This window comes from Pteropus alecto, unplaced genomic scaffold (genome assembly GCF_000325575.1).
Source record: "Pteropus alecto unplaced genomic scaffold, ASM32557v1 scaffold20, whole genome shotgun sequence".
Classification (NCBI taxonomy): domain Eukaryota; kingdom Metazoa; phylum Chordata; class Mammalia; order Chiroptera; family Pteropodidae; genus Pteropus; species Pteropus alecto.
The window spans coordinates 25,410,471-25,429,129 of record NW_006436298.1 but is presented as its reverse complement, the minus strand read 5'-3'; the positions used below and the strand labels follow the sequence as shown (position 1 = coordinate 25,429,129).

Here is an 18,659-nt window from a genome sequence, read left to right as displayed (position 1 = left end):
AGAGTGTTTCTTGAACACCAGCATATATAACAATCACCTTGGGAGTTTACTTGGTATGCAGATTCCCAGGGCTATTGCCAGCAATTCAGATACAGAAGTTTTTGGCCTAGGAATCTCCATTTTTTAAATAAGTATCCTAGGTAGTTTTAATATTAGTAGTTACCTTAACCAAATTTTGAGAAATAACTGCTGTAAAGAGTTTCTTTACAACTATTTTTACCTGAAACCTCATCCAGCTGTGATTATAAAATGCCCATTCTGGTGCTTATAGTCATTAAAAAGACAGGAATTCCTTGGATAAATGCCTATGGCATCATTATTATTATGTAGTGAGTATAAATAAGAAAGATAGCAGACAATAAATTCTGTCTTCTGTGGAGAGAACAAAGGAATTAGAATAATTTTTAATAGAGAATAAAAATTCTATAGTGAAATATTGAATCCCTTTACATCTTTGGAGGCATTAAACAAACATGAACTAATCTTCTGTTTTCATTAAAGGCTGGAGAAAGGGAAATAAACTTTCAATGCTGCATGAAACCTTTGGATAAATCACAAATGTAAAAGAAATCCTTAGCTCAGTGGATTGTGAAATGTTAGAAAATCTTCAGCATACGAGGCTTACCTAGGTGTCACTAGAGACAGAACCAGGTAGCCTCTAAGATGTTTTCACTTTAGAATTTTGTTTCCAGATTACTTTAGTTACATTCTTCTAATTAGAAGCAATGCTTAATTTCAATGTTTAATTCTACAACCCTTATTTTCTATAAACATATACTTGATGAACAACTCAATGTAGTTTAAAAATTTTTAATTATTGTGGATCCCGTTGAGCACTAATTAACAAAGGAAGGCTTTCAGAAACAAGATGCACTATTATTAGCAGTCCCTTTTCATTTATGAAATGCAATCGCACAAATGAATGTCTGTTAGGAAAATAGGCTTAATTTTCCAAATTGCATGATAGCGAAGCCCCCTTGAATATTTTGAAAAGGATAGGTAAAATAAAAAATTTAAAAATCTGCAACTAAATCTAAAACAAATGCTATTCTATAGAAATATAGGAAGTATATGCTTTGATTATCATGATTATCATGATTCCTCCTCCCAACCTCCATACCCGCTCACGCTAATTGTCCAGTAGGAAAGGGATGTGTTGCCTATTGACTACCTTGATTAAGAGACTTTTACCTGAAACTTCCTTTAAAAGACTAAAGGAGGCAAGAATTTCAATAAAATGCTTTATAGGACAGAATTAATTTCTGCATTAAGAAAACAGCCATTTCTGCTCACCCTGAATGTGGGGTGGTCAACTTGGAAACAAGATCTACAGTTGAGATATTAATGATATTGGGTAGATAGGAGGTCTGAATACTAAGGAATTCTGGAAATTATTATACTCAATCCTCTATTCTTATAGATGAGTCAAATCAGGCCCGAGGCGATGAAGTGACTTGCTTAAGGTCACACAGGTTGTTGGTAGTAGAATGTAGTTTAATATGCCTTCTATTACTCTCTATTCTGAGCCCCATGATTTGAAATGACTTATAATTAATTTAGTTATATGCTTGTATTATTTCTTCCAACTCATTATTTTGGCTATTACATAGAAATGCTAGATAGTTTTGTTCAAACATAAATATAAAATCACTCCCTACTCTCAGATATTTTGATTCAGTAGGTTTAGGATGGGACTCAGGAGTTTTCAATGTTTACAAGTGTACCAAGTGGTTATGGTGCAAGCAGTCTGGAACCTATGAGAATCACTGACCTGGAGTCTTCCTAAAATGTCCATCAGTCCCTCTCTGGGGTTAAATGGTATGTTTGTCAGGAGCTCAGATGAGCTGAGAGAGAGCCTGCTGAGCTGCTAGGTGTCTGAGTGGCCAGTTAAAGCAACAAACCAAAAAGAGAGAGTTAAGCCCTTAATTGCTTACCGTAATGGTATAAACCAGAGTCTAAACTAAAAAGAGCACTGACTCCCCTGGTTCATTTTCCCTAAGGAATGGTGTGCACCAGTCAAGGGTCAGGCAGAGCAGCACATTCATGGGGGGTCATCTCACGTTGAGGGAGCCACAACAAAAGGCTCTAGTAGTTTTACATACTCTGGGGTAAGGGTAGGGCTTGGGGGAATTCTAGGAGTGGAAAAATACTGGGTACTGAGTCAGAATGGGGGACAATGTCTTCAAGGTTTACTCCACTCCCCACACAAGGAGGCCTTGGAAGAGGCAGCTGAAGAAGACCTCTGACCAAGGCCTCAGATGAGGAGACATAAGAACAAAAATATGGGGGGCTAGGAATGTAAATATGACAAAGAAGGGGTCCTGAGTCCTTGATTCCAACTCCCTGGAGAGACTGTGATGCATGGGCTTTGCATGGGAGAAAGCTTCCCTGTGAGGCCTGCCAGGTAGCCTTTGCAATATCTCTGAGGCCTGGGTTACTAACCAGGAGCCAGAGTCCTCAATGTTTAGGAATGTACATTGCCTCTTTCTTGTTATCGAGGGACAATTTAACCAGTACATTATTGGTTCTGGGGAAAAAAATAACAAACTGAGCCAGATTCCCCTGAGCGTTATTTTACAACCTAGTGATAATATAGAAACCTTGAGGACTAACACTTGGTTATTTATTAAATAATGCTTGATAGGCTTGACAGAAACAGTACAGGTCTCAAAGTTAAAGAAAAGCTTGAGATTTTGAAAGACTCTAATGACTAATAGCAAAAAGTTTTAAAATTGGGGGCTGGGGCTAGTTAGCACTTAGGCACATTCAATCATTCAACCAACCAATATTTACTCAGCCTATACTCTGTGCTTAGAATTCTTCTGAATGCCAGGTATACATCAAGAGAACAAGATTCATTAAAATCTGAGCCCTTCTCATGGCTAATGTTAGCAGAGGGGACAGACATTAATAATCCATAAAATGAATGAGTTGCCCAGTATGTTAAGAGGGTGATAAGTGCTATAAAAGAAAAAAGTATAGCAGAATAAGAGAGCTCAGGAGCATGTGGGGAGAAATGAAATTTTAAATAGGGTGATCAGGAAAGGTTTCATTTGCATTACCTGAATCCATGCATCTCTGATATATCTTTATATTGTTGATAAATTAATTTTATCAAGACATCTGATTATAACATATCCTTGCTCAAAAGTCCTTGATGATTGCCCATTGCCCGAAAGATAAAATATAAGCTCCTTTTTTTTGGCAGTCAAAGTCCTCACCATCTGGCTCAGTTCTCATCACCTCTCTCCTGCTCCAGCAAACCAGACACATCCTGTACACATCCTGTACTTCCTCCCTCGTAGGTTTTGCTCTATCACCTCATCCTCTTTTCTCTCACTCCACTTCTTGATACTCTACTCACTCTTCAAAGTCCAGCTCAGATATTTCTTCCCAGCAAAGCCTCCCTAGATCTTCCCATTCCCAAAGAATCTTCTCTCCTCAAAACTCCTATAATGCATTATGCCATGAACATAGCATTCAACAGATATATTACAGTTATAAAAAGACTTAGTTCCTTTACTAGATTGTAAGCTTCTTAAAAACAAGAACAATCTCTTTGAATATCTCCACAGCATTCAACATGGTGTCTTGAAGAGTTCTCAAGTAGCTAAGAGTTTCTTGATACTTTTGATATATAAAGAAAAGAGACAAAAGTATTTGAGTAGGTAGCCAGCTCATGTCTTTAAAATCTGAGTCTAAGTTCTTAAGAAGGAAGTCAGGGCCTTATCTGTGGATTCATAATACTAAAAGTGCCAGAGTTGTTAATGGAAAGAAGACTGAAAGATACAATGGAAGTGCTGTCATTTTTCATTTTTGCTCCAGTTAAATTTAAGTAATTAGAAATCATGGACCAAGTCTTACATTTCTACAATCCTGAAGACAAAGTTTTACTCATAGTAAGAGCTTAACTTACATAGTACAGGGAGAAGTTTTCAGTACTGTATTTTGAATTCTGAATCAAAAGACATACCAATAGTAATACACATTAGAATTATATAAGTACAGTTGCAAAAGGTACATCATAATCTCTGAATGGAAATGCATGTTTTAGCACTTGCTTTTGTAAGGAAACTTCATTTTGTCCTTGATATTTTGGGTCACTTTCCCTTCAGTCCAAATCTCACCTGGCGAGATATGCAGCACTTGGTTGTATGGACCTCTGAATATGACCCACTAGCCAATAACCCTGGATGGAAAAAGAATGGAGCAGGCTTGATGGTAAATAGTCGATTTGGATTCGGGTTGCTGAATGCCAAAGCTCTAGTGGATTTAGCTGATCCTAGAACCTGGAACAGTGTGCCTGAGAAGAAAGTCTGTGTTGTAAAGGACAATGACTTTCAGCCCAGGTGAGTGTCTCAGGAATTTTGAACAAATGTGTGCCCATGGCACAATTTGATATGATGCTTGTCACTTCCCTTGATTTTTTCTCACCTACCCTTCTGAAGTAGATGGAAGCAGCATTTGCCAGGGTTCACTGTGTGACCATGGTGAATCATTGAGAGATCAAAGATCGATGACTATTATCATATTTGCATTTTTCTCTTATAGGCTACCTACCATCTAGCATTAAGTTTAAGGTACACCATTGTTTTATATACTACTAAGAAAAATTATTGCTAATTAAACTATTACAAATCACTTTTAAGAATCATCTCAAATTCAAAGATGTTAAAATGTTAAAAAAATACGTTCTAGAACTGATGATATACAGTGCTTGCCACCCAGTATTATCCAAAACATTATCTCAAGAGCCTCATTTCATGCCACCGTACTATGTGATTCATGACTTTTCTTCCATCAAAGATCCTTTATTGTACTGCTTTTACATAGACCATGTTTGACCTACTACATCTAGCCACAGAAGCAGAATTTGCTACAACTGTTTTTGTTGATTCTATTATGGCAACCATGATTATATCGATGATCCACTCATAGAAAACACCCAAAGGTAGGAGGCTTAGGGGGTATACATTAGGAAGATAAAATAATTTCTTATGAAGGTCTTCTTAAGAGGATCTATTGCAGTGAGAGACCACTTTTTGATGGGTCCAAGGAAAACCTGCCTGAATTCAATTCCACTGCAAATAGCATTATTTTCAAGTATCTGTGTTCTTTACTATTTTGTTTTATTTTATTGTGGTAAGAACACATAACGGTTCTCTATTCTGTTCCATTGGTCTAAATGTCTGTCTTTATGCAAGTATCATAGTGTTTTGACTATTGTAGCTTTCTAGTATATTTTGAAATCAGGAAGTACAATGCCTCCTGCTTTGTTCTTTCTCGGGATTTATTTGGCTGTTTGTGATCTTTTGTGGTTTCATAAAAATTGTAGAAATTTTTTTTCTATTTCTGTAAAAACCTTACCATATTCTGTGCATTAAACATCCTTTCTAGCTAATCCTGAATTGAGTTCTACTCATAATAGGGAGAGACAATAAGTTTAGTTGAGTAATCAAAACTGATGTGTACATATTTGCATAAAATGAAAGAAAAAAGAGTTATATTTTATTCAGTGATGATTCTGTAATATATTTAGAGCGCTGAGAGCTAATGAAGAAGTTATCATTGAAATTCCAACAAGAGCTTGTGAAGGACAAGAAAATGCTATCGTGTCGCTGGAACACGTACAGTTCGAAGGAACAATTGAATATTCCCGAAGAGGAGATCTTCATGTCACTCTCACTTCTGCTGCTGGTATTTTTTTTTTTTTAACTTCAAAAATTTCTTCTAAACTCTTTGTTTAAATTGTTAAGTAAACTGAATTAGTTCAAATCAATTAGCGTTTTTGTTTATTTATATGACTAACTCTCCCAATAGATATTTTCAGGTCTTAAACAATATGCTTCTTCTTTTTGGGTTTTTTGTTATTGTTTTTTGTTGTTGTTGTTTTTGCATTGGATTTCTGCCCTGCTCTTTCCCACTGGCCTTTAGATAAGCAGAGGATGAGGTTTATTCAATTAATACCAATTAGTAAACCTTTCTGGAATTTCACATTTTTAAACCATGTTCATTTTCCCAGGTCACCAATCTATCATTCTTTTTCTCTCAGGTAACACAGTAGTGAAAGTTACTCTAATAATTAATTAATAAAGCTGACAGATTAATCAGGGATATCCGAAGAATCAATTGAAAAACTGAAAATTCTGATCCAATGAAAGAGGGTTGAGAAGATTAACAACTTTTCCATAATGATATGAATAGGGCCATGTGCTCTTTCTTGAGAAGGTACTAATTCAGATGAGATCTTAGATAGGAATGAATTTGTGAACATAAACCATAATCCAACCAGGAGAAGCTATGCCAGTACTCTTTCATGTTTTAGTAGGATTCAATTTCTGACTAAATTCAATCTCTATAGGTGATATATGAGGAAAGATATTCTAGCTCTGTAATCTTCTATGAACTTCTTAGAGGTCTGGAGTAGGCTCTGCTAATTTTGGAGTTATGCTTTCTAGATATCTTGGAATTGGCCTGAAATATTGGTAGAATGCTTTTTTACTGATGGCCCTATAGTTCGTTTGACTCTTTCACTTAGAAAGAAATATTTATTGATTCTTAGAGAGCTTGGATTTGAAAATTCAGTTATTCATACTACTAGTTTTATATAACAAGAGATTATTAAATTAATATAGCTTTATTTTTTATGTCTACACTAGATTATAGACTCAGGCACCTATTAAATTGTCAAAATTTCTATTTAAATTTCAAAATGATAGTTTTATTAAAATGAATTTAAGGTCTTGACTCTCTTTAATGTAGTTTGTAAATATAGTTTTCTGAGTTCTTATTCAAATAAATCTTAATATATTCATTATTTATTTCTCCACAATATTTATTAAAAACGTATTACATGTCTAGCAATGTGCAAAGTACTGTGGATAAAAACATTTTTTTTCTTGCAAATATCTCTTCTATCCTAGTCTTATACTCAAAGGGAAAATTTGGAGGGCTAATCTCTCCTGGCTTTCATTTTTAGTTATCAGATGCTAGAGTGCATCCTATTATCATCACTGGTAGGACATTCATTAACTTGTGTTTGTTGCATGAAAACAGGAACCAACACCATTCTGTTGGCTGAAAGAGAGCGGGATACATCTCCCAATGGCTTTAAAAATTGGGACTTCATGTCTGTTCACACGTGGGGAGAAAATCCAGTAGGCACCTGGACTTTGCAAATTACAGACATGGTAAGTATGAATGAAAGGCTACAGAAACATAAGCTCATTCTTAAACACTTTGAAGGAATTTTAAGGTTGGTGTCATCATTAATTAGGGCCCTAAGAAACTTTATTCTATAGTTGAAGTAAGGAAAAGGTGAAGTGTTTCAAGTCCTGCCTACTTTACTATGTAAATTAAAAACAAAAAAAAATAGGCACTGGCTGGCCATAGAGGGAGGAGAAGATATTCTGATACACAGTGTGACAGACTGTTGGACAGATCTAAGTGTTCTCATGTGAAAATGTAACCAGCCACATGATGTACTCAGCCACAAGAATGAGCTGTATTCACAAACAGTTAAATGCTAAAACCAGCTTTGCTATGACACTGCCAGGGTCACATGAAAGAAACTCTTACATATATTTACTGCAATGTGAAGCAGCTTACTTGTTAGACAAGATTTCTTATTTAATATGACTTTGTTTTGTTTTGTTTCAATTATGAAACAAACTGAAAAGCATTTCTCATTTTTCTTTCACTCTATTTACTAACACTCTGATATTTTTCTATAATTGTAACACACAGTCACAAAAATAAAGCAAGAAGTGTCTGAGCAAAAAGCCAAATACAGCTGAATTATTTATTTTTGCATCATTTCTCTAGCATTTTCTGTAGGTGAGCATATAAATACATGGTGTTTTGGTCTGAGTTCTCCTGAGATGGACATGTTATAAATATCAACAGCACCAGATTTCAATGTCTAGATAACTTTTTAAAAAGATGATTTTAAATTCTTCAAGATGTCAAGTAAATTAATAGAAATTCTATATTTATTGTTACTTTTTTTCCTGAGAATAGCTTTCTTCTAAAGACAGCTAAAATTGTAATTTAGATATGTAAGCTGTAAAAAATCCTGCTCTCATAAGAACAAGAAAATGTTCTTAGTAGGTAGTTCTGTTCTTGAACATGGCCTCTACTCTTTTCACCACCAGGAAACTACTTACCAAGATAGAACTGCAAATTTGACTCTACACTTTTAGGTTTTTTTAAGATATTTTAGATTTCAGCACATCATTTTTAACGTAGTTGTTAAGCCTCTTCTCATAAATGTACAGTTTTTAAGGGCTGATTAATGCTGAAGGCTGTTTATAATGCTCCACAGAGGCTGGCTTTTTCTCCAAATGGACTATTTCTACAAGTTAATAATTGGCAAATATAATTCTATTTCTAGAAGGTACAGTCAACTTTTCAAAAACACACTCAATAGAGAAAAGGAGGTTTGTGTAGAGAGCTCTGCTTTTTTAATTAATTGAAGCAATTAATCAGTTTTTAAATCCTTGAGCCTATAAACTGTCAATTTTCATAAAAAGAGTGAACCCACTGATTCAGTTCTTTGTGCACAAAGCTCTACACGTGGAATGTACAGAATTTTTAAATTCGATTTTTTAATTTTTATATTTATGCCTACAGCACCTGGTATTCCTAGGTGGTCTCCCATCCAAGTACTAACCAGGCCCGACTCTGCTTAGCTTCCAAGATCAGACAAGATCGGGCACATTCAGGGTGGCATGGCCATAGACTTTAAATTAGATTTTAACTGAAATTTTTAGATATTTTGAAGAAGTATTTTGTTACTCAGAACACATGCTAAAATTATGTATGCTCATTCATCAGTCTGGAAGGATACAAAATGAAGGAAGAATTGTGAACTGGAAACTGATTTTGCATGGGACCTCTTCTCAGCCAGAACACATGAAACAGCCACGTGTGTACACGTCTTACAACACCGTGCAGAATGACAGAAGAGGGGTAGAGAAGATGGTGGGTTTGGCGGTGGTCTGTGTGACTATGTTCTTCTTGGCATGCTCTTTTTGAATGGTAGTAGACAGTGCGTTGAGTGAAGCTGCCCCTAACTGTTAGGCTGGGAGTGAGTCAAATGTGGGTGGGGAAGAAAGGGAATGGAAATAGTAAATTGTTTACTTTCCATAGGATGAAACTCTATTGCTTTATTCATTTATTCTTGCATCCAGAATTTAGAAACTAACATTAATGAATTCAAAATTATTAAATTCCCTATCATGGATTCTACTTTACTTGTCAAAGTGAAGGAGATCAATAAGCATAAGCATATACAACATCTCATTCAGTCTTCAAAACCACCCAAAATAGAGGTATTCTTACCCCCATTATACAGGTGACGTTAGGGAGATTAAAAAGGTGACAAGAGAACATCAGGAAGTAGAAAACTGAGGACCAAAGTCTCAGTTAGTGTGACTCTAAACCTCGTGCTCCCTCTGCTCCCCAAAATGCTTCTCCAGAGGCACGTGGTGGGCATGTGCTGCTGCTGGCCTGCCTGGCGCTGAATAATGAGTCTTCCTCCCTTTGTTGGTGACATTCTGTGTTTTAGGATCAGCCCACAGAAGAGAGTCTGAATGAGAAACCCCTGACTACAGAAAACCTCAGTGGCAGCAGTGTGGAAAACAAAAGGGATAAGCTGGTGGAGGGAGCTTCATCTGAGGCCATGCTGCAACTCCTAGAGAGTGCTTTCAGCAAAAACTCACCCCCAAAGCAATCACCAAAGAAGACCCCAAGTACAAAGCTCAACATCCCTTATTTCTATGAAGCCCTGGAAAGGCTGAACAAACCTTCCCAGCTTAAAGAGGCTGAGGACAGTCTGTATAACAACTATCTCGATGGTTTCTATAACACAAAACCTTACAAGCACAGAGACGACCGGCTGCTGCAAGCTCTAATGGACATTCTGAGAGAGGAAAATTAAAATAATTCTGTGGTCCTGAGTTGGAAATATTCATGCTTTTTCCTTCCCCTTAGATTCTGCCTGTGTCTAAAGCGGTTGTTTCTGTCATTGATCCTTAGGCTTATTGTAATATCCTGATACTTTTTATTTTTCTCACCAAACTGGACATTTGAAAAGGATGAGCTTAAACAGTAAATCCAGCTTCTGGAACGTGTCATAGATCTTTCAAAGCACGTCTTCCTTGCCTATGCGAGTAAAATGTTTGTTCTTTCTGGAGCCACAGTTCACACGTGGTCCTCGCAACACATTAAAATGCCTCCTTGGGCATTCTCATTTCATTCCTCTAAAGAAAAGACATAACCTGGGCAGTAGATTAATTTGAAAAAGTAATCTGCCAAGGATGGGAGGAAGGAAAACTCTTCTGATAGCTTGTCCCTCGTCTTTGCCCTGTGGTTCTTTGAATTTTGATGCCAAAGAAGGCTTTAGAAAGTCTCTGGTGAAAGTTCACAATTAGACACATACCCTATCTTTTCTACTGCTAGGTAATACTTATTCAGGGAGTGACCATCTGGTCATTTAGGGGAAAAGCTGGGTAATTTAGATCAAGAAACAGACCTCAAAATCTGCGTTATCTGGTTCAAGCAGTTTCAGAAGATTTTTCTTTGCTTAGTGTGCCACGTAGAGGCCTCTATGTATCTAAGGGTGATGGAGACTCATGTTGTGTGCTCTGGTCTTCCTCTGTTTCTTCTTTTGAGGATTTTTCTCACCTGTCTCCTTTCTCAGCCATAAACTAGATATCAAGAGAACTAAATATGTACTTCTTAGAACAAACTTATACTTGGGATTTGTCGAGTTTCTAATTTTTTTTTTTTTTTTTAGCAATAATAACAGAAAACCACTCAAAACACAGAGAATCAATATAAGAAAAGGAAAATATTCATAACGGGAGAGCCAATGGGAGGTTTTGTTTGTTTTTAAAATTGTATTCCTTGGAACAACTTTTTCTGGATCTTTGAAACTGAGTGTTCGTTCCTCGAACACTAAAGGCTCTTCCCCAGTCTTAGAGCTGATAGCATCCAAATTCTCACCAAACTGCTTCCAAGCTTCAGCTCAGAAGACACAAGCTGGCAGCCCACAGGCCACATTTGTCCCTCAGGTAGATTATATTAGGCATGTAAAATGTTTTTAAAATGTGAGTTATTATTGAAAGTAAGAGATTTCACATAACACCTGATTATCAGACCCAGGTTCCTTCATGGCAACAGTTGCCTGGAGCTGAGTAGCAGCTGCCCAGCTAGACTTGAATGTCAGGTCCTCAAGGCATCCTGCTCCATGTAGTTTACAGTGGACACGTCATTGGTCAGCACTCAACAGGCATTTTATCTTGCTTACACTTGCACTAAATGGACATGTGCAAGGTGTAAATGCATTAGGAAAAAAAAGATCCTCAACTTCTCTCAGGCAGGATCTGTGTAATAATCAATAATTATGAGAATTTGCCATGATTTAATTAAATCATTGGCCCCCAAAATGGTATCCTAGACTTCTGAAAGTACTTATGATATCTAGTTCGATGTATTCATTTAATCTCACCTCACCTGGATGCTCATTTACACTAATTAACTGCCAACCACGTAGCTTCCCATTCTCTGTATGTTCACAAAGGCTCAAGTCACCCACAATGTTGGCAGTCTCCCTTGGATTTGCTATTCATAATTTTTCCATGAAGTGTGAACTTCATCAGGCTACACATGAACTAGACCAAGAAGAAAACTACATTGAACAAGATCAAGAACACTAGAGTCTGTCACTTGCTTTGGTTTGAAGTAGTTATTAAGACAAAATTTCATCCCCTATTCTATCATATACATTTGTGCAGAGAAAAGTATTTCTAGATTAATACCCATAATGCTTTGAGGATGTTCTCCTAAAAGAACACCACTAGTATCACTCTGTCCTTGAAAGTTTCGCATGTTTGATATAGGGTGTTAAATAGAATTTTGAAAATTTCAGCACATTAACGGGTAGTAAAGATGAAAAGGACCAGAGAATTATTAGATAAATCTTCAACTAGAAAACGAAGTTAAGGCCCAGAGAGGCCAATGAACAGTAATAAATGAAAACCCATCCTTTCCCCATTCTTAGCCTAGGGCTAATTGTACGAAGCTTTCTTTTTCACACTTCTAACAATGTCCTTTCCTGGATAAAACCCCAACCAATTCATTGGATTGTAGCCAAAGGTTCACTCTAGAGAAGCTTTAATATTTAAATAAAGTCATGTTTGAATGTTTCCAACCTGGAGTATATTGTTCAGGCATAAAATATTTTTGTCGGTCTTTCTTAGTGCCTGTGTGAATTTTTGTGAAAATGTAAAAGAGGAAACGTATATAATATTTCCCTTGAAATTTTAAACTATATTTTCTTTACAAGTATTTATAATGTACCAATGCTTTTATCAAACAGAATTTTAAAAGGCATAAATTATATTAAAGAACCAAACTTTTCCTAAGAATAAGAAAGTTTCATCCAATAAAATATTTTTTTGAAAGGCATGTTCCTCTGTCAGTAAAAAAAAAAAAAAGTATAATGTGTACATGTTGTGATATTAAGTTACATTTGTCTAATAGTCTGACAGAATGTATAGCTGAGTTTAACGTGTGTGGCCCTAGCATTCTTATGGGAAAGCCCACATTATACACCTGCTGTATTAACCAGAATATGTAAAATATGCTTATGAATCAGAAGAATAAATGATTTCTCACTAAGTCAAAAAGAAAAAAAAGCTCATGTTTCCAACAAAAATAGGATCTCTTATTTATTATGTTTCCTAAATAAACTGTAAAAAAAGTTGAAGCTTTACATTAGGAAGTTAATTCTTTTATAGAAAAATGGGCTGTCTCAAAGGTAATTTAAGAATCTACTTGAATAAGTATATTTCATTTTTTCATATAGCTCAGTCTTTCACTTTTTGACAACATGAAAAGTTTTATGACTGAGCCTTTTTCTCAACAGAAGTATAGAGAAAAAACCTAAAGAGACTTACTACATGTCAGAGAAATGATTTGCAACAGTTCATTAAACATGCCTTTGTTTATAGGCCAGGTTATAGGAGCTAAGCATTAAACCCTTCCCAGAAGTCCCCTACTCAGAAGCCCCCAATTCTCAACTTTGATATCTTGCCCGCAGGCCCGTTTTTCTCTCTTGCTTCAAATCTCTAACTATAAAATTTCCACCCACCATTTCAGAACCTGACATTCCTTCCCAGGGGTGCTGATTTTCCTTCTGACTCCATTCCTTTCTCCTAAATCATAATTATTCAGCTGAAGTGAAATATTTTTTCAAGAATTCCAGAAGGATGTGGACCGTCCTCCACATCCAGCCAGCCGTCTTCAAAGTCTTCCAATCGGGAGGGTTGAAGTTAGGTCACTGTTTCCCTTGAATGTCTAGATGGTAACTATTGGACTAACCATGTGCAAGCTGCATGTACAAGCGTGCGCACATGCACACACACAAACACACACCAAGGATAAATATTTATTATGTACAAATTTAAACCCATAAAGAAAAAGAGTAATGTTCTCCTAACTGCCTCAGAATTTTGCAAGTCTGTATCACTAATACACCTAATGATTATTATTCATGCCACTCCCTCTGTCCCTGTGGACAGAGTGTATTTTCCTGGCCTATTGATGTTGAGTTTGACAATGCGATTTGCTTTGGTCGGTGGAATATTAATGGATATGATGCAAGCAAGGGCCTTAATGGGCTTGCATAATTTTCAGTGGTCCAGAGCTATGAGAAAAGTATGCCCCAGGGAAATACTGCCCCTTCCGCCTATTTCTAGAACAAATGTGTATGTAGCAGATTCACATTCTGGAACCAAATCCAGCTAGCTCACAGCACAAAACAGAACTGTCCAGATAAGCACAGCCTAAATAAGTTGAACTTGTTATCTTGGCAACTTGTAAGTATGAGAATAAATGCTGAGTTTTGGGGTAATTTGTTACATAGCCTTCCTGTGTCAACAAAATTCACTAATAAAATAGAAATTCCAATTGTTTATGCCACTATCAATACCACCCCTTCAAATTGTGCCTTGTGAAACCTAGAATAGAGAAAAGAGCCAGTATTAAACCATACACCTCTTAATTCCTATCCCATAGCTAAACAAAGACTCTAGCCAAATTTTGAAATTTTCACTTTTAAAGTTTTGTCTTAGCTTAGCTTCTTCTGAAAGTAGAGCCTCAGATAATGAATAACTTGTATATGGATACTTTATTTAGGAGGTAATAGCAGAGAGAAGTGATTCACACATACTCACAAGCAGCATAGAGTAACATTGATCAGCATAGGACTTCCAAAAGGCTAGAATGAATATTTCAGCAGATAATGGCATTGGTACAAGATAACTCGAAACAGACACCTATGCTTTCCTCACTACCCCATCTCCACCCCATCCAATGCCTTGATACTTCCATCAGCCTCTCTCAGAACTTAGATGCAAGAGAAGAAAACTTGATTTGGCTGAGATTAAATTCACTTCATTTATTACAAAGGCAACTCTTAACAGAAACAAAATTTTGTTACAAAAAAATGAAGTGATTTTTGCTCACCTGAGTTTTGGCTTGAAATTTGTACATTTGTAAAATTTGTATTGCCTGTACATATGTATATTATGTAAGTGTGGCTCAATCATCAATGTATGGACAAGGAGGTGACTACAGTCATTACAAAATGCTTCCTGGATAATATAATTTTTGAACCAAAAATTTTAAGATAAGAGAGACTTGTAATGAAAGAGGAATATAAGAGTTGTTTTAAGTTCTCGTCAGAACCAGAATGAAGAGAAAGATGATAAAAAAGGAAATTGCTTGTTTAATTTTGTCTTATGTCCAATCATGTTTTGTGTAATGAGAGTACCAGTTTTCTAATACAAACATTTTATAAAACATTGAGAAGTGTTGATATTAACAACAATGAAAAACAATGAGTTCTTAAATATATCCACAGCACAGTGCAGTTTATCTGAATTCTCACAAGAATTTTAAAACAAATAGGAGATAAAAATATTATTTTTCCAATTTGTTGATTAGAAAGTTGAGGCAGTGAAAGGTAATGTGGTTTGTGCAAGGTCACACAAATAGCAAGTAGTAGAGTTGAGATTTTAACCTGGCAGTTATTCCAGAACGCAGGCTATCCCTTACATTAACAAGACAAAAAGGTGACATGTTAGAAGATATTTATAGTATGGAAATTAAATGAGTATTGTGTGACTTACACTGTCAACTTTTTTCCTGCTAATTGAAATAATAGAAATAGCTTTTATTAGTTGAATACTTACTGTATGTTAGCATATATATTCTATATTTTCACAATGATGAGATAATAATTCATGAGAATAAGGTATATTATGTCTAATGCTTACATTATTCTACAAGTGAAGTATTTTTACAGTTATGGAAACTGACACTCAGAGAGGTTACATCAGTTGCCCAAGGTCACACAGCTAAGTTACGATTTTTAAAACTGGTCTATGAAACCACATTTTTTCACTATGCTACTCTGTTTCACTTTTTAGCCATACTTCAAAATTTTTCAAACCAATGCCTTAATAGGCAATCTCATGCTTCCAGGAACAAGAAGGTAGACTTTCTACTGCTTCTTTACTTCAAATTTTGGAAACTCCAGTAAATTTAAAAGTGGGAGAGACAGTTGTCCTCAACAGTCACTATTCCTTGACTGATCTTGAAATGAACCAAACTCTTCTCTTAGGGGAGCTACAGGCCAACCCGATAGCTCAGGCATCCTTTGGATTAAGAATCAACCACATATGAATTTACATGTAGTGCAGACCCAGGGCTCCAAAACATATTGAGAATCAGGACATTGCAGTCTGAGCACTGACTCTGGGAGTTTTCTACTACACTGGTCTATTTTATTTCTCTCCCCATTCCTTGGCCTTCCTACCTGATACTAATGTGTCTTTTTCTTTTTCTTTCTTTTTTTTTAATATCTCAAAATGTGTTCTTCAGTTTATTGATCAGTGGTACGTGTATCAAAAAAGGCTTCCCTGGTCACGTACATTTGCGAAATACTGAATGAAAAACTGAGTTTTTCATATTTTTTCATTGTAGTTCTTTCAAGTCCCTTTAATATACTGGTGTGCACTGTGATTGTTTAAGATGAATAGAATAGAATATCTTCTTCCAGATAGAATATCTTTTTCCTGGGCCATCTCCCAGAACCAGTGTTCTCTCAGCCCACTTGAGAAGACATTTTCTTCCAGGCAACTATCTCTAGTTAATAATTTCCCTGCTTGATCTGCATTCTATTAGAAGTAAGGCTTACAATCACCATATGCCTGATTAATTCTGAAAATTTACAGCTCATGCTTTCTCTTTGCCTCAGTATAAAATGCTGCAACACCACATAGCTGACAGAAAGCAGGTACCAACTGTTATCAAAGAGGAGATAGTGAGAGCCCACCAACAGTGATATACAGGTAGAGCTGGAACTCATCTTTGAGAGAAGACAACTGAGATGTAGGAAAAAAGAGGAAACCCACCCAGTCACTCATGTCCATATAAACAGAGAGGCTATCGTTTCAATTTGTTGAGTGCAGCTCAGTTTATCTCTTTTGTCTGAGCATAAATTATTACTTTGAAAGTATCTTGTTGGACAATAATTCTATCCTGTTACTAGAGCATAGGTATGAATTGCCTTCTTGGCTTGCAGATAATAATGGATTTGCCTAAATTGTTTTCTTCCCAACACAATCAGAGAGTCCCAGAATTGGAAGGGGTTATCTGTTTTTCTATCCAAGCTCCTACACTTGAGAGGAATGCTGAGAAAGATTCTGGGAAAAGAACTGCCCCTTTATAAAAAGAGATGCAGAGAAGAAATCTCCTCTTCTTCAATCAGACTTCACTGTGTTTGTATACAATGTCTGGGACTTTGCCAGGCATTTCTAGAAGAGCTTCTCAATTTTATAAGCTTCAGGTCCCATAAAACATGGATCTGCCTCCTGTTCATCTCTCTGATATCAGTCCCCAGGTTATAAACTCTACCTTTCAAATCTACCCACTTGTCTCCATCTCCAACGCCACTATCCCAGCTCACACTGCCATCTTCTTTTGACAGAGTTCTCATAGGTCTCCTTTCATCCTGTGATGTTTCTAAATTGTGTATCTTATCACGTCACTCTCTTCCTTAAAACCCACTATACTTAGGATAAGACCAAAATTCTTAACCTGTTTTGGAAGCCCTGAAAAAGCTTGCCCTGACCTGTCCCGACAGCTTTATGCCCTCTTACTGCTGTGCTCCAACTCCAGCTGACAATCCAGAGTCCCAAAAAGAGGAGAAATGAATGTAGCACACTGGCCTTTCTTCTTGTACTACAATGCCCTACGTTAATCTTGGAAACACACTATTCTGAAAGAAATTCTCTTCCTCCACTTCTTTTCTAGTTATTTTCTTTTCTACTCACCTTTCAGAGCTCAATTTTAAAATCCTTTCCTGAGGGAAGCCTTTCTGACCACTGTGCTAGATTAAGTCAGAACCCTGACATATGCTCCATACAGAATTCATCACCAGGGCAATCACATATATAATTAATCGTTTAGTGTCTGCTTCCTTGGATGGAATGTAAGTTCTACTAACATCTCTCATGTTATGTCCTCAAAGATTAGAACAGTGTGTTGTATAAGAAGGTGAAAATTCTATATAGACCTGGCAAATATTTTGTTGAGCATTTGGTTTATCTGAAGGGCAATGATATGCTTTTGAAATTAGAAATCGGGCAGCCAAATTCAAACTTCTCAAGCAGCATGTATAGCTAGTATGAGCAATTCCTTCCTAGAGATGCAGCATAAGCATCGACTTTAAACTGAGTCAAGCCAAGCTGGTTTCAGTTCTGATTCTGTGACTTACTACCTAGATGACATTGGATGAATTATTCTTTCTTTCTAAGTCTGTTTCTTCATCTATAAAATGGTGAGAGTAAAGTCATACCAAACTCCAGCTGAGAATCTAGAGTCCCAAAAAGAGGAGAAATGAGGATATATTCAAAATCCAGAAAGAAAAATATTGATATCAGAAAATCAGTAGGAAAATACCTTTCTTTTCTTTCTCTGGCTGTTTTCATCCAGCTGCTTAGTTATCTATGAAAATTTTGTCCACCTTTTCCCTCTTTTGTTTTTGTTTATATCAAGTAATAATAAACTTAACTATGTCAGGCTGTATAGTTTTATTTAACTTTACATTATATGTCATCAGTTGAAGCATTGAATCCTAAAAAGACCATATGATTCTCTGTATTTTGATAACAAAAGACACATAAAACCAAATTTAGTTTACTGATTCTTCCTCATACTGATTTCAAAGTACCCTGATGAAATAACACAATAAAAGGTAGACAAAGAAGAAAGCCATATGTCAGATGTGTTAATCACTGGTATCTGAGATCAAAAGAGTATGCGTGTGACATGGCAAAGCAAACAGCTTCCCTAGGAGACCAAACGCTGCATTCACTATCATATGTCAGTAACCCAGCTCCGCAGTCTTTGCTGCACAAGAATAAAGTATTAAAGAGGGTTTATAAAGTTTTTTCTTTTTGTCGTCTCTTAATCAATTATTTTTGTGACTGTTATAGATCATACATCCAATTTCATATTAAAATCCAGAGGTCATCCTAATCTATTGCTGAATTCATTAACTTGCTTGATATTCACATATAAAATTC

At 36.2% G+C, this 18,659-nt stretch overlaps 1 protein-coding gene and 1 pseudogene across 1 annotated transcript in view; one reads left to right on the top strand and one right to left on the bottom strand.

Annotated features, from left to right (window-relative positions):
- Nucleotides 1–10,007, top strand: part of PCSK1 (proprotein convertase subtilisin/kexin type 1) — a 35,484-nt gene extending 25,477 nt beyond the window's left edge. Inside the window, exons 10-14 of the mRNA XM_015590364.1 lie at nucleotides 4,116–4,349; nucleotides 5,540–5,697; nucleotides 7,057–7,190; nucleotides 8,836–8,997; nucleotides 9,569–10,007. Coding sequence (XP_015445850.1) covers nucleotides 4,116–4,349; nucleotides 5,540–5,697; nucleotides 7,057–7,190; nucleotides 8,836–8,997; nucleotides 9,569–9,940 — 1,060 coding nt within the window. The 3' untranslated portion in view covers nucleotides 9,941–10,007. The remainder of the gene's footprint in view (nucleotides 1–4,115; nucleotides 4,350–5,539; nucleotides 5,698–7,056; nucleotides 7,191–8,835; nucleotides 8,998–9,568) is intronic.
- Nucleotides 8,623–8,741, bottom strand: LOC112481006 (annotated as a pseudogene).
- Nucleotides 10,008–18,659: the final 8,652 nt, after the last annotated feature.